The sequence below is a fragment of the Vulpes vulpes genome, chromosome 2 (genome assembly GCF_048418805.1).
Source record: "Vulpes vulpes isolate BD-2025 chromosome 2, VulVul3, whole genome shotgun sequence".
NCBI lineage: Eukaryota > Metazoa > Chordata > Mammalia > Carnivora > Canidae > Vulpes > Vulpes vulpes.
This window is the reverse complement of record NC_132781.1, coordinates 90956202-90973283: the sequence shown is the minus strand read 5'-3', so window position 1 is coordinate 90973283 and position 17082 is coordinate 90956202. Positions and strand designations below refer to the sequence as shown.

Sequence of the window (17082 nt, the reverse complement as noted above, 5' to 3'; positions counted from 1 at the left end):
GTTTGTTTGCTTGTTTTTACATTTTTTGTTGGTATTTATTGTTAGGAAAATTATTCTCTCCATTTTGTAATTTCTGTAGTAGAGCTGATTTTGGGACTCACTCATCTTCATGGCAGTTGATAATCCTGCCGTATTTTTTATCTGAATTCTTTGTTTTATTTTACAGGGAAGAATATAATTTTTTCATCTATAATTTGGAAGCGAAGTAAAATAACAAAATGAAGCCAGCAAAATCTCTGTTAGCCTCTAGTAATAAATTGGCAAATGTTCCAGAGTCAACTTACAAAAAGGGAGTATTGAATTTACCAATGTCACCTAAACCAAAGGAAAAACATAGTGCAAAATTAGGACGTGATAAATTTGAACCAATGGTCTTAGGATCTCCACCAACAGGGGGATCCCTTGTAAGTTATGCTTTGCCCATTCTATCAAGTAAGACAAAGGAGTTAATAGCAGAAGATGAATCGATCAGGAAAATTACCAAACATCTGAAGATGGTAAGACACTTCTTGGTCCTTGTTGTTTGGGGTCCCCATGACCAGCACCAGGCTTAGTGATTTGTTACAAAGGTACACTAGACTCAATACAGTCCTATTGATGGCTAAGATTTATTATAGTGAAAGGATACAAAGCAAAATCAGCAAAAGGAAAAGGCTTGTGGGGTGAAGTCTGGAGGAAACTAGGTTTAAGATTCCTCTTCCTTTTAAGTCATAGAGGATGTGCTTAGTTCCTCCAACAACACATTATGACAATACATGTGCAATGTCTATTGGAGAGGCTCGTTAGAGACTCAGTGCCCAGAGTTTTATTGGAGGTTACTCATCTAGGTACTTTGCCTAGCATGTATCAAAATTTCAGACTCCCTGAAGGAAAGCAGGTGTTTAGCATAAACGACATTGTTTGTACAAACATTTTAGGGACAATGAGCCACTGTTATCAGCGAATGGTGGAAACACTCCTAAAATCCAAGTACTGAGACACCAGTCCAATGCCAGCTTGCAAGCAGATCTTTCTAATGATAGGTCTAAGCCTTATTCCTGCTGTGTTAACTCTTCTCAGCACTCTAGAAACTTCAGCTCTTAGTGTTGGGGGGGAAATCTTTTATCTGAGTTTCTCTATGTGCAACGATCCAGAAATGAATTGGGGACACACCAAATATCAAATGAGAACAATGGGGAGTAGCACAAATACATAGTTTGTCAGATTTCCAAAATTAAGTTTGTTCAAAGTTTGAGGAGTTACCTCAGAGAATTTCTGTGAAAATTTTTTTGCTCTCTTGTTTCATTTTTGTTTCACCCTCTTCAATGAAGAAAGTTCAGTCAGTCAGATTCTGAGGAATACTTTGGTGGTAAGTGGAGTTGATGCTTCAACTATTCAGTCTTTTACATGCCTGTCAACACAGAAATGGGAGTCATAGGGACTTTCTCCATTGCTAGGGAATAGAGTTGAGGACAGTTTACTATCATTTCTTTAGGGTGATATGAGATGGAAAATATAAGTTTATCGCATTAGCAGAAATAAATCTTAGTGCTAAGAAGGTCCTAATGTGTTTGATTAAATGTCTTTTTGCATTTAATATACTAATTTTAAACTATGAAAATACTTAATTTGCTTTGATTTACTTACAGATTGTTTCCACTTTAGAAGAAACCTATGGATTTAGCGTTCAAAATGGAGAAAAATCATTTATGAAGCCTGAACATGAAGAATTAACTTTGTCTGTAAGTATATGTAACCCTAAGGTAGAGACATTTAACACTGGAAAGGGTTAAGGTTTTCTTTTGGATGACATTTCTGTTCTCAGAATGAATTTCCCATTGGTGAAAATGATGCAGTTAGGGAACTTGAAAGTAGAGTACTGATTTTTCTACCTTCTGCCAATACTTATCTTAAATCTTAATTAAGGCATATCTATATTTTAAACCCACATTCTTGTTAATGCTTATTATATTTAATTTTCAAATATTTGGTTACTTGTTGGTTTGAGATGTATATTCTTTATTATGTTAAATAATTCTATTTTTATTTTGCTAAATCAAAGAAAAGTTATTGAGTTTTAGAAAGTGTCTGGTATATACTGAAGTTAACTATTAAGGTGATTAAGTATGTACTTCTCCTTTAATCTATTGAAGAGATGAATTATTTTACATATTTCATAATCAACCATACTTTAATACTTGTAGAGTATTATTTTTCTATTTTATAATTACTTTTGTTACTTAGGGATTGAGTTTGTCTTCATGTAATGAAACACCTATGTTGAGTCTTTCAATTCATGAACATGATATGTCTCTCCATTATTTAGCTCTTGATTGATTTCTTTTATCATCATTTTGTAATTTTCATCATACATATCCTATACATGGTTTATTAGATTTATGCATTTACAGTTCAATGGTTTTTGGAATGATTTTTAATGGCATTGTTTTTAATTTTATTCTCCACGTTTGTTAGTAGTATACAGAGATAGGATCGATGTTTTGTATGTTGATCTTATATCTTGCAATCTTATTTAATATGCTTTTTGATTCTAGTGTTCCTATAGATTACTAGGAAGTTTCTACATGGACAATTGTCGTCAAATAGAGACAATTTTACTTCTTCCTGACTAGTCTTAATGCTTTTTTATTTCCTTCTCTCTTTTTTTTTTTTTGGCATATGTTTTTATTGGAGTTCGATTTGCCAACATATAGCATAACACCCAGTGCTCATCCTGCCAAGTGCATCCCTCAGTTCCCATCACCCAGTCACCCCATCCCCCTACCCACCTCCCTTTCCACTACCCCTTGTTCATTTCCCAGAATTAGGAGTCTCTCATGTTCGGTCACCCTCACTGATATTTCCCACTCATTTTCTCTCCTTTTCCCTTTATTCCCTTTCTCTATTTTTTATATTCCCCAAATGAATGAGACCATAAAATATTTGTCCTTCTCCAATTGACTTACTTTACTCAGCATAATACCCTCCAGTTCTATCCACGTCGAAGCAAATGGTGGGTATTCGTCATTTCTAATGGCTGAGTAATATTCCATTGTATATATAGACCACAGCTTCTTTATCCATTTATCTTTGGGTGGACACCAACTCCTTCCACAGTTTGGCTACTATGGACATCGCTGCTATAAACATTGGGGTGCAGGTATCCTGCCATTTCACAGCATCCGTATCTTTGGGGTAAATCCCCAACAGTGCAATTGCTGGGTCGTAGGGCAGATCTATTTTTAACTCTTTGAGGAACCCCCTCCACATAGTTTTCCAGAGTGGCTGGACCAGTTCACGTTCCCACCAACAGTGCAAGAGGGTTCCCCTTTCTCCACATCCTCTCCAACATTTGTTGTTTCCTGTTTTGTTAATTTTCACTATTCTCACTGGTGTGAGGTGGTATCTCATTGTGGTTTTGATATGTATTTCCCTGATGGCCAGTGATGTGGAGCATTTTCTCATGTGCTTGTTGTCCATGTCTATGTCTTCCTCTGTGAGAATTCTGTTCATGTCTTTTGCCCACTTCATACTTGGATTGTATCTTTGCTGCTGAGTTTAATAAGTTCTCTATAGATCTTGGATACTAGCCCTTTATCTGATATGTCATTTGCAAATATCTTATCCCATTCTGTAGGTTGTCTTTTAGTTTTGTTGACTGTTTCTTTTGCTGTGCAGAAGCTTTTTATCCTGATGAAGTCCCAATAGTTCATTTTTGCTTTTGTTTCACTTGCCTTCGTGGATGTATCTTGCAAAAAGTTGCTGTGGCCAAGTTCAAAAAGGGTGTTGCCTGTGTTTTCCTCTAGGACTTTGATGGTTTCTTGTCTCACATTTAGATCTTTCATCCATTTTGAGTTTATCTTTGTGTATGGTGCAAGAGAATGGTCTAGTCTCATTCTTCTGCACGTGGCTGTCCAGTTTTCCCAGCACCATTTATTAAAGAGACTATCCTTTTTCCAGTGGATAGTTCTTCCTGCTTTGTCAAGGATTCATTGTCCAGAGTTGAGGGTCCATTTCTGGGTTCTCTATTCTGTTTCATTGATTTATGTGTCTGTTTTTGTGTGAGTACCATACTGTCTTGATGATCACAACTTTGTAGTACAACCTGAAATCCAGCATTGGTTTTCTTTTCAATATTCCCCTTGCTATTTGGGGTCTTTTCTGATTCCACACAAATCTTAAGATGATTTGTTCCAACTCTCTGAAGAAAGTCCATGGTATTTTGATAGGGATGGCATTGAATGTGTAAATTGCCCTGGGTAGCATTGACATTTTCACAATGTTAATTCTTCCAATCCATGAGCATGAAATATTTTTCCTTCTCTTTCTGTATTCCTCAATTTCTTTCAGAAAGGTTCTGTAGTTTGCAGGGTATATATCCTTTACCTCTTTGGTTAGGTTTATTCCCAAGTATCTTAAGGTTTTGGGTGCAGTTGTCAATGGGATTGACTCCTTAATTTCTCTTTCTTCAGTCTCATTGTTAGTGTATAGAAATGCCCCTGATTTCTGGGCATTGATTTTGTATCCTGCCACACTGCCAAATTGCTCTATGAGTTCTAGCAATCTTGGTGTGGAGTCTTTTGGGTTTTCTTTCTTTTTTTTTTTTATAAGAAGTGTTTTTTTTATTTTTTTTTAATTTTTATTTATGATAGTCACAGAGAGAGAGAGAGAGAGGCAGAGACACAGGCAGAGACACAGGCAGAGGGAGAAGCAGGCTCCATGCACCAGGAGCCCGACATGGGATTCGATCCCGGGTCTCCAGGATCACGCCCTGGGCCAAAGGCAGGCGCCAAACCGCTGCGCCACCCAGGGATCCCTCTTTTGGGTTTTTTATGTAGAGTATCATGTCATCTGTGAAGAGGGAGAGTTTGACTTCTTCTTTGCGAATTTGAATGCCTTTTATTTCTTTTTGTTGCCTGATTGCTGAGGCTAGGACTTCTAGTACTATATTGAATAGCAGTGGTGAGAGTGGACATCCCTGTCATGTTCCTGATCTTAGGGGAAAGGTTCTCAGTGTTTCCCCATTGAGAATGATATTTCCTGTAAGCTTTTCATAGATGGCTTTTAAGATGATGAGGAATGTTACCTGTATCCTTACACCCTGAAGAGTTTTGATCAGGAATGGATGCTGTATTTTGTCAAATGCTTTCTCTGCATCTCTTGAGAGGATCATATGGTTCTTGTTTTTCACTTGTTGATATGATCTATCACGTTGATTGCTTTACGAGTATTGAACCAGCCTTATATCTGGGAAAAATCCCACTGGGTCATGGTGAATAATCTTCTAAATATACTGTTGGATCCTATTGGCTAGTATCTTGTTGAGAATTTTTGCATTTGTGTTTATCAGGGATATTGGTCTATAATTCTCTTTTTTGGTGGGGTCTTTGTCTAGTTTTAGAATTAAGGTGATGCTGGCCTCAGAGAATGAGTTTAGAAGTATTCCATCCTTTTCTATCTTTCAGAAAAGCTTTAGTAGAATAGGTATTGTTTCTTCTTTAAAAGTTTGATAGAATTCCCTTCTGGCCCTGGACTTTGGTGTTTTGGGAGGTTTTTGATGACTGCTTCAATTTTCTCCCTAGCTATTGGCCTGTTCAGGTTTCTATTTCTTCCTGTTCCAGTTTTGGAGGTTGTAGTTTTCCAGAAATGCATCCATTTCTTCTAGATTGCCTAATGTATTAGTGTATAGCTTCTCATAATAAGTTTTTTAAATGTTTGTATCTCCTTAGTATTGGTTGTGATCTCTCCTTTATATTTTTATTTTTTTTAAAGATTTTATTTATTCATTCATAGAGATGGAGAGAGAGAGAGAGAGAGAGAGAGAGAGAGAGAGAGAGAGAGAGAGAGACTCAGGCAGTGGGAGAAGCAGCTCCATGCAGAGAGCCCGACATGGGACTCGATCCAGGGTCTCCAGGATCACTCCCTGCACTCCAGGCGGCGCTAAACCGCTGCGCCACCGGGGCTGCCCTGATCTCTCCTTTTTAATTTGAGATTTTATTAAGAGTCTTTTCTCTTTTGTTTTTAATAAGGCTGGCTAATGGTTTATCTATATTATTAATTCTTTCAAGAACCAACTCCTGGTTTTGTTAATCTGTTTCAGAATTCTTCTGGTCTCGATTTCATTGAGTTCTGCTCAGATCTTTATTAATTGTCTTCTTCTGCTTGGGGTAGGTTTTTTCTAGTTCCTTTAGGTGCGAGGTTAGCTTGTGTATTTGAATTCTTTCCAGTTTTTTGAGGGATACTTTAAATGCAATGTATTTCCCTCTTAGGACTGCTTTTGCTGTATCCCAAAGATTTTGAATGGTTGTATCTTCATTCTCATTAGTTTCCATGAATCTTTTTACTTCTTCTCTAATTTCCTGGTTGTCCCTTTCATCTTTTAGTAGGATGCTCTTTAACCGCCACGTGTTTGAGTTTCTTCCAAATTTCTTCCTGTGATTGAGTTCAAGTTTCAAAGCATTATGGTCTGAAAATATGCAGGGGACAGTCCCAATCTTTTGATATTGGTTGAGACCTGATTTGTGATACAGTATGTGGCCTATTCTGTAGAATGTTCCATGTGCACTTGAGAAAAATGTGTATTCAGTTGCATTTGGATGTAAAGTTCTGTAAGTATCTGTGAAATCCATCTGGTCGAGTGTATCATATAAAGGTCTTGTTTCTTTAGAGATGTTGTGCTTAGAAGATCTGTCATTTGCCGAAAGTGCCATGTTGAAGTCTCCCAGTATTAGTGTATTATTATCTAAGTATGCCTTACTTTGGTTATTTATTTATTTCTAAGGATTACATTCATTTACTCATGAGAGACAGAGAGAGAGGCAGAGACACAGGAAGAGGGAGAAACAGGCTCCACGCAGGGAGCCTGGCACGGGACTAGATCTTGGGTCTCCAGGATCATGCCCTGGTCTGAAGGCGGCGCTAAACCACTGAGCCACCTGGGCTGGCCCTTTACTTTGGTTATTAATTGATTGATATACTTGGCAGCTCCCACATTAGGGGCATAAATATTCATGAGTGTTAGGCCCTCTTGTTGGGTAGATCCTTTAAGTATGATATAGTGTCCCTCTTCATCTCTTACTATACAGTCTTTGGGATAAACTTTAATTTGTCTGATATGAGGACCATTTGAATGGTAAATGGTTATCCACCCCTTCATTTTTAGGCTGGAGGTGTCCTTAGGTCTAAAATGAGTCTCTTGTAGACAGCAAATAGATGGGTCTTGCTTTTTTTTTCCAGTCTGAAACCTGTGTCTTTTGATGGGATCATTAAGCCCATTTACGTTCAGGCTTACTATTGAAAGATATGAATTTAGTGTCATCATATTACCTATTCAGTCCCTGTTTTTGTGGATTATTTCTTTGGGCTTCCTCTTTCTTTTACAGAGTCCCCCTTAATATTTCTTGTAGAGCTGGTTTGGTGGTCACATATTCTTTCAGTTTCTCCTTATCTTGGAAGCTCTTTATCTCTCCTTCTATTCTGAATGAGGGCCTTGCTGGATAGAGTATTCTTGGGTGCATGTTCTTTGCATTTAGGATCCTGAATATATCCTTCCAGCCCTTTTTGCCCTGTCAGGTTTCTGTGGAGAGGTCTACTGTTAATCTAATATTTCTCCCCATATAAGTTAGGGATCTCTTGTCTCTTGCTGCTTTAGGACTTTCTCTTATCTTTGCAATTTGCAGGTTTCACTATTAAATGTTGAGATGTTGAACAATTTTTATTGATTGTAGGTGGGGGACCTCTCTATCTCCTGGATCTGAATGCCTGTTTCCCTCGTCAGATTAGGGAAGTTCTCAGCTATGATTTGTTCAAATATGCTTTCTGGTCCTCTGTCCCTCTAAGCACCCTCTGGAATCCCAGGTATACATAGAGTTTTCCTTCTGAGGCTGTCATGTATTTCCCTTAACTTTTCCTCATGGTCTTTTAATTGTTTTCCTCTTTTTTCCTCAGCTTCCTTCCTTGCCATCAACTTGTCTTCTATATCACTCACTCTTTCTTCTACCTCATTAACCCTCATCATTAGTACCTCCAGTTTGGATTGCATCTCATTTAATTGATTTTTTATTTTAGCCTGATTAGATCTAAATTCTACAGTCATGAAGTCTCTTGATTCCTTTATGCTTTTGTCCAGAGCCACTAGTAGCTTTATCATTGTGCCTCTGAATTGGCATTCTGACATCAAATTGTAATCCAAATTCTGTAACTCTATGGGAGAGAGTTCTGTTTCTCATTCTTTCTTTTGTGGTGCATTCTTTCTAGTCATTTTTCTCAGTGCAGAGTGGCTGTATGAGTGGGATTCATTAAGAATATCAACCACAACCTGATAAGTAAATTACTCTCAAGATGTTAGAAGCAAATCCCTTCTATCTGTAGCATTCCAGCTGTTCTCTATTTTTTTTCAGCTGTTCTCTCTTTAAATCTAAGGTCAATTTTATAGGGTTCCAGGATGATTTGAAAGTCATCTAGGTAAGTTGGTGGGGACAGGTTCCCTGGGGACCCTATCCTCACCATCTTGCCTCACCTGTTTTATTTCCTTCTCTTATGCTAACTATGGCTTCCAGTATTGAATTTAATGATAGTGATGAGAGCAGATATCATTGACTCATTATGACTGCTACTTCCAGACAGGCGTGGAAGTTCAGTTCTCTGCTTCATTTCACCAGCACCACTATGGTGGGAGAATTGGAGGGCCAGTTTTCACTGCCACATTTTTTGAGTCCTATTGACACATATGGGTAGTGGTGCAGTTTTTTTCTAGGTATTTGGCTCAAGGAGGATAGGTATTGTCAGAAAGCTTTGGGGTTATTCTAGAGACCCTTTTCACAGTCCTTGGGTCGGTCTGCTCTTTCTTTCTTTCTTTCTCTCTCTCTCTCTCTCTCCCTTTTCTCTCTCTCTCCCTTTTCTTTCTTTCTTTCTTTCTTTCTTTCTTTCTTTCTTTCTTTCTTTCTTTCTTTCTTTCTTTCTTTCTTTTTCTTTCTTTCCTTCCTTCCTTCCTTTCTTTCTTTCTTTCTTTCTTTCTTTCTTTCTTTCTTTCTTTCTTTCTTTCTTTCTTTCTTTCTTTCTTTCTTTCTTTCCTCTTTCTTTCTCTTTCTCTTTCTCTCAAAATATTTTATTTATTTGTGAGAGAGAGTATGAGTAGGGCAGAGAGAGTAGGAGAAGCAGACTTCCCACTGAGCAGGGGGCCTGATGCAGAGTGCATCCCAGGACTCTGGGATGATGATCTGAGTGAAGGTAGATGTTTAATTAACTGAGCCACCCAGGTGCCCCTCTTTGCCTTTTCTTAAGGCTTTTTTTTTTTTTTTAAGTCTGTGCTTATTGGAAGTTCCAGGTTCCAGTGCTCCCTCTATTTTATATGTAGGGAAAATGAAAACCTAAGGGATTAATTTATTCTTCAAATTTTGAAAACTCTGCCTTTCTCTTTCTATGTTTCAGAATTTTCCTGTGTTCTTTTGTTTGTTTGTTGTGTTGTAGAAGAGAGTATTAGAGGAATGAGCCTATTCAATTATAGCCAGAACTCGAAGTCCAAATTTATTTTTAGTTCCGATTCAGTTCTGAGTTTTCTGATATCTCCTTTATCTTAGATCAGCTTTCTTCTTATGAATAGTCATTGTATTTTCTATCTTCTTTCAAACTTTATTTTCAAACTATGACTGTTTATTTACTCTACCTCTTTGTAGGAGCATATAGTTGAATCTTTTTTTAATCCAATCTGACAATATCTGTCTTTTAAGGTTTAGTTCATTTGCATTTAATTGATTAATTAAATGAAATGTATTATCATGTAATTAATTTATTATAATGAAACAATGAAATAATGTGAATTGAGTTTACTTTCCTACTATTTGCTTTCTTTTTGTCCTATATCTCTTTGATCCTTTACTCTTTTCTGTTTTATTTTGGTTTAATTGTGTATTTTTTAGCATTTCACATTATTTCTTTTCTTGTTTTTTAGCAATTTCTTTTTGTGCTTGCTCTAGGAATTCATTATTATTTAAATTTATCACAATCTATCTTGAGTTAATATTATACACTTCATTTCTCATGTGAGAACTTTATAACAGTTCAATAACAACCTCAGTTCAATATAACAGTTCAATAACCTCACTTATATATATTTTTGCTATTATTGTTATAGTTTCCCTTTTTTTCTGAATGCTTTAAATATTTTATTTTTGGATTTCAGCAGTTTGATATAAGTTATGCCTAGCTGAGGCTTTCTATGTATATATTTTTAAAGATTTTATTTATTTATTCATGAGACACACAGAGAAAGAGAGAGGTAGAGACACAGGCAGAAAGAGAAGCAGGCTCCATGCAGAGAGCTTGATGTGGGACTCAATCCCAGATCCCGGGATCATGCTGTAAGCCAAAGGCAGATGTTCAACCACTGAGCCACCCAGGCGTCCCCGCTTTCTGCTTATTTGTTCTACTTAGAGTCCATCAAGCTGAATTTGTGAGTTGAATTTTTTCAACAACTTTGGAAATTTTCATTCATTATTTCTTTAGATATTTTACTGGCTCTCTGCTCCTTTTTTATGAGACTCGAATTATACATATATTAGACTGATTGATACTATATTAAGAAGTCACTCACACTCTTCATTCATTTCAGTGTTTTCTCTTTCTGTGTTTCAGTTTCACCAATCCTTTCTGTGGTTTCTGATCTGCTGTTAAGTTATATCCAAGTAAATTTTTGTTTAAATATAATATTCACATTTAGGATTATCTTTTGATTACTTTTATATTTCTCTTGCTATTATCCTTCACTTAGTCTACTTATCTTTTCATGAAAATTCTTTGTATTAGTAATAGAGTTGTAAAAATTTTTGTCTGCTAATCAGTGTGTTTACTTCTACTATTTTTCTTTTTATTATGAATATGTTTTATAATTTTTAAAAACTAGATCCCAAGCATTATATTTAGAAAAACATTGGAAACTGTGGTAAAGTGTTTATTTTCTAGAGAAAGCTTACTGTTTCCTTTCTGGCATTTAGAGTGGGAAGCTAATAATTCTCATTCCTTTAAGAATTGATTTGAGTAGGAATTGATCCATATTTTAATTAAGTTGAGTTCTTGTCTGATTTGTCTAACCCATAATCTCTCCTATTGCTCCTTCCCTGAGGGGTGGATTTCTTTGACATTGCCAGTATTTTAGCTGGCAAGAGTTTGAACTCTGATTTTAAATAGTTTTGGTTTAATCCTGGCAGAGCTTCAAAATACAATTACCACAAGAACATGCAGAATGAGAGTCCTCTGTTTCTGAGTTCCTGCTTTTTGTAGTTGTGTAATTGCCAATCAAACCATAAAACATTTTCGTTATCCCTCAAAGCCTCCTTGTACTGCATTTACAGTCAATTCTTTCCTACCTTGACTCCAGATAACCACTGATCAATCATTATACTAATGCCTTTTCTAGAATGCTATATAAATAAAATCTTAAAAACATAGCCTTATATATCTAGTCTTCCCCACTTTATTGTAATGTTCTTGAGCTTCATCCATGTTGTTCTATGTATCAGTAGTTTATTTTGTTGTGAAGAGTATTCCATTTATCCATTCATTAGTTAATAAACATTTAGGTCATTGGATCCAGTACCTATTTTGGCTGTTATGAATGCAGTTTCTATGAATATTTGTGTGCAAGTCTTTGTCAGGACATATGTGTTTATTCATCTTGGATAATTGCTTTGGAATAGCATTGGTGAGTTATAAGTATATATTTAATTTTTAAAAGAGATTTTATTTATCTATTCATGACAGAGAGAGAGAGAGAGAGAGAGAGAGAGAGAGGCAGAAACACAGGCAGAGGGAGAAGACGGCTCTATGCAGGGAGCCTGACAAAGGACTCGATCCCGGGTCTCCAGGATCACACCCCAGGCTGAAGGTGGCACTAAACCACTGGGCCATTGGGGCTGCCCAGTATATATTTAATTTTATGAGCAACAGCCAAATTACTTCCCAACATGGAAAAATCATTTTATAGTCCTACCAGCTCTCTGTGAGAGTTCCAGTGGCTGTATATCCTTACCAAAATTGGTATTGCCAGATTTTTTTATTCTCACCATTCCTAAGATTAAAATGCCATCTTTTTGCAAAATTCATATAGGGAGCAGTTTGGTAGAAGAAAAATTATTGGGTTGAGTGATTTGCTTTGGGGACTTTTCTCATTCCAGTCTGTCTACTAGCCTAAATGGCTCAGCTGGTTTTTCTTCATCCTCTAAGTTCTGTTTGTCAATGGTAGGCCTGCTTTTTGGCTTGGCTGACTTGGCATACTTCACACATACTGGGCCAAGTGCTCTTCTTTCTCCACTATGCTCCCGGAAGGTATGGATATGGCTTTGGTTCTTTGGTTATCTACAAAATGTTCTGTGGAATTCAGTTCATCAATTTTTTCTCATATCTTCTCTTTTTCAATATCCTTAAGGAAAAGCATGATAATTATATAATTTTATATATTTTTCGTTTCTGTATTTTAACACCAAAATGAAGAACTCACATAATTTTTCACATCTCATAACCATAAGTGGCATTTCTGCTTCCCTTTTTAAAGATATTTTTAGAAGTGCTGCCCAGGAATTTCTTTTTATCTCATTGGCCTGATTGGGACACATGGCTACCTTTATTGGTAAAGAAGGTTGGAAAATTTATTATTATTACTATTAATTATTATTATTATTTTAAAGATTTTATTTATTTGAGAGAAAGAGAACATGAGTGGGGGGAAAGGGCAGGAGAGGGAGAAGCAGGCTCCCCGCTGAGTAGGGCACCCAATAGAGGGCTCTACCAGGACCCCAGGATCATGACCTGAGCTGAAGGCAGATGCTTAGCCAATTGAGCCACCTAGGCACACTTTATTATTATTACTAACTATGCACATTGGCATCCCTAATAAAATTGAGGTCCTGTTAGTAGGCAACTAATAGTCTCTATTATAATATTATAAGACTATTAAATACTTGTCTTAAAGCACTGTTATCATAATTTTTTATGATTTTGATATCCATGTAGATCTTTTCAAATAATCTGGCATCCCAGTTCATTAGGTTTCTTTCCTCCAATGTTGTCTTTTAGCGTATCTCAGCAACTAACTGACAAGGTGATATCCTCTCATCTTTATCATAACCAGTAACTTTAACTTTTCTGTATTTAAGTTTCAATCATTTTAACCTCTGGTCACTACCTCTTATTTTTCCCACTTAGTCTGTCTAATATTCTGACTCCAAAAGTCCTTTGATTCCATTGGGAACTATAATTCATTGGTTTTACTGACTTTTAATGTCCCAAAGCTTCCTTGTGGTCTTACCTAGCTTAAATTCCATGGCCCATTATTATTATTGCTCCCATGCATATGTACTTTCTTTTTCTTCCATGCTATATTGATTTTATTTTGTTAAACTGTAATCTTGATCAAATCAATCATCATCTCAATATTTGTGGTGTCTGAATATGAGTAGAAAAAAACCTCCAAGTATGCCTATCATCTCATTTATATTTATGATTAGTAACTCTATTTCGTTCATTTTCCCACTCTCCTGAATGACTAATTCAGTTTTTCTCCTCTCCTATATGGGTATGTCTTTATCATGACAAAAAGAAAAAAAGTGTATCAGCCTGTGAGTGTGTTTTAAAATACAATGTTGAATGAATATATTCCTCATGGAGAACATTCTGTGAGAATCCTAACTGTATATAAGCAACTGAGATTTGTTTATCATAGGTTGTTTCTGATTTACAAATCACTGCTCTACTAAAAAAGATTGTCATTGTGATATTTTAATCTGTCACTATTTTTTCCTCAAAGTGTTCATTTGCCCATTAAGTGAGGGTAAAAGACTATAGCTCTTGGCAAGTATAATTATATTCAGAAGTCATAATGAGCATTCATTTTATAACACAAAGAGATATTTCTAAGGTATATATAGAGTGGCTACGTTTTTTTGGGTACTCATAAACTTCAGGAGTCTAAATCTGGGATGCTTAATTTTCTGCAACTGTGTAGAGGAAAATAAAAGACTTGAGATAATATGTCATTCATAGGCATATATATTCCCCAGAATATACTCTCTTCCACTTTCTGGGAGAATTTGCTAGTATAGCATTTGAAACATGATTTCAGATCTTATATCTTTGAAGGGATGTAAATTATAGACAAAAGATATTTTCAAAAATAATTAAATATACTGAAATATAGATGGGTATGCATATGGATTCCAAAATAAAAGTAACTTTGTTTTGTTATTCTTTTGAAAAGGTTGAGGATGATCTGAATTCATTCTTGATATGTTGCTCACAATTTGTAGCTCAGTTAGAAGAAGCAGCTAAGGAAGAACGTAATGTATGTATTCTGTGTAAACTATCAAGTATAAAATATTTAATGTTATAATGATTTAAATTCTTTGTAATGTTAATAAAAATTTTTGTATTAATAAATTTTATATTAGTTTATTAAAATCATTAGTTGTTATTAAGGGTAATTTTAGCAATATGATATTTAAAACTCTATTGGCTGTTTGAACTTGAATGTGATTATCCATTTAGTAGTAGTATTCTAAATACAATGCTTTAAGGAGTTATAAAAGGCATTGGACAGTATTATTTATTTTTTCTATTCTTAAGGTAGGCATTTAGATCTGTGAATTTTACTTTATAGCATTGATTGGGTTATTAGTTTTTCATATTTACAAATGAAAATATATTGTGGTATTAATAGTATTTATATTGTTTAAAAAACATTTTAATTTAAACTCAATTTAGTTAACATATAGTGTATTATTAGTTTCAGGGGTAGAATTTAGCGATTCATCAGTTGCATATAAAACCCAGTGCTTATTACATCAAGTGACTTCCTTAATGCTCATAACTCAGTTACTCCATTCCTCATCCCCTCTCCTCCAGCAACCCTCAGTTTGTTTCCTACAGTTAAGAGTCTCTTAGGGTTTGCCTCCCTCTCTGTTTTTATCTTATTTTATTTTTCTTTCCCTTCCCCTACATTCAACTGTTTTGTTTCTTAAATTCTACATATGAGTGAAATCATATGGTATTTGTCTTTCTTTGATTGACTTATTTCACTTAGTATAATACCCTCTGGTTCCATCCAAATAAGATAATTTATATTATAAAATAATATAATTAATGAAAATTTCAAAAAATACATGAATAAAGAAGAAAACAAAAATGGCCGTAATCCTATTTTCCCAAGATAACCCAACTATTGTTTACATATTTTTGTTTCCCCTCCTGATTTTCCAAAGTTATAAAGATTTAGAAAAAAAAAAGAAATAATACTGTACATACTATTTGGTAATGCACTTTTATTATTTTTTGACTTTTAGAAAATAGTATTTATTTTTTCATTTGTACACATATTATTTTTATTTTGTTAACAATTTATTTATTTATTTTGAGAGACAGAGTAGGAGCAGGAGGAGTGACAGAGGGAGAAGGAGAGAGAATCTTAAGCAGATTCCCCACTGAGTACAGACTTGGGGACTCAATCTCATCTCCTAAGCCAAAACCAAGAGTTGGATGCTTAACCAATTGAGTCACCTGGGCACCCCTGATTATAAGCATATTATTGTAGAGCATTTGAAATTGAGAAAAGTATATAGGAAAACAAGTTACCTATAATTTAAATCTAGTATATATACACCATTGACATTTTAGAACACGTTTTCTAATATTCTGTGAGTATATATACACACACACATATATACACATGCATATATATGCATTCACGTGATGTATATGTCTGTATATGCACATTCATTTATATGTATATTGATAATATTTTTTCTAATTTTTTATTGTGGCAAAATACACAGAACATAACTTACTGTATCAACCATTTTTAAGTGTACAGTTTAGTGGTATTAAATACATTAATATTGTGCAACAATCACCCTCATCCATCTCAGAACTCTTCATCTTGCAAAACTGAAACTGTACGCATTAAACAATAAACTCCTTATGGCCCCCTCCCCTGGTAACCACCATTCTACTCTGTTACTATGAGTTTGGCTGGCTGACTTTCTTTTTCTTTCTTTCTTTCTTTCTTTCTTTCTTTCTTTCTTTCTTTCTTTCTTTCTTTTTCTTTTTTCTTTCATTCAAGATCATAAGTGAGATCATGCAGTATTTGTCTTTTTGTGTCTGGCTTATTTTACTTAGCATAAGGTCTTCCAGATTTATCCCTGTTGTCACAAATGTCAGGATTTCCATCTTTTTGTGGTGGAATAATATTCCTGTGTGTGTGTGTTACAATTTCTTTATCCAATCATCCATCCAGAAACACTTAGGTTTTTTTTCCCATATTTTTGTTATTGTGAATAATGCTGCAATGAACATGGGAGTGCAAGTATTTTCTTTGAGATACTAATTTGCTTTCTTTGGATATGTATCTGGAAGTAGGATTGCTAGATCATAGATCACACAGCAGTTCTGTTTTTAAGTTTTATTTTTTTTACGTATAGAGGTTTTTGTTTTGGTTTGGATTTTTTTTTATAGATTTATTTATTCATGAGAGACAGAGAGAGGCAGAGACACAGGCAGAGGGAGAAGCAGGCTCCATGCAGGGAGCCCAATGCGGGACTCCATCCTGGGTCTCCAGGATCATGCCCTGGGCCAAAGGCGGTGCTAAACCGCTGAGCCACACGGGCTGCCCTGTTTTTAAGTTTTATAGGAGTCTTACTGTTTTCCATGGTTGCCGTACCAATTTCCTTCCCCACCAATGGTGCATAGGATTCCTTTTCTCCAAATCATTGTCAACAATTGTTTTCTCTGGGACGCTTCCGTGGCTCAGCAGTTAAGCACATCTGCCCTTGGCTCAGGTCCTCAGGTCGTGATCCTGGAGTCCTGGGACTGAGTCTCATATCGGGGTCCCTGAATGGAGCTTGCTTCTCTCTTTGCCTGTGTCTCTGCCTCTCTCTCTTTGTCTCTCATGGATAAATAAATAAAATATTTTAAAAAAACAATTGTTTTCTCTTATCTTTTTGATAATAGCCATTCTAGCAGGTGTGAGAGTATTTCATTGTGATTTTGATTTGCATTTGCTTGACAATGATTAGGGATGTTGAATACCTTTTCATCTTATTGGCCATTTGTATGTCTTCC

General features: G+C 35.5%; 1 protein-coding gene across 1 annotated transcript in view; it reads left to right on the top strand.

Annotated features, from left to right (window-relative positions):
- The first annotated feature begins 218 nt into the window (after positions 1 to 218).
- CCDC7 (coiled-coil domain containing 7) overlaps positions 219 to 17082 on the top strand; it is a 116450-nt gene continuing 99586 nt past the window's right edge. Inside the window, exons 1-3 of the mRNA XM_026000785.1 lie at positions 219 to 497; positions 1629 to 1721; positions 14228 to 14311. Coding sequence (XP_025856570.1) covers positions 219 to 497; positions 1629 to 1721; positions 14228 to 14311 — 456 coding nt within the window. The remainder of the gene's footprint in view (positions 498 to 1628; positions 1722 to 14227; positions 14312 to 17082) is intronic.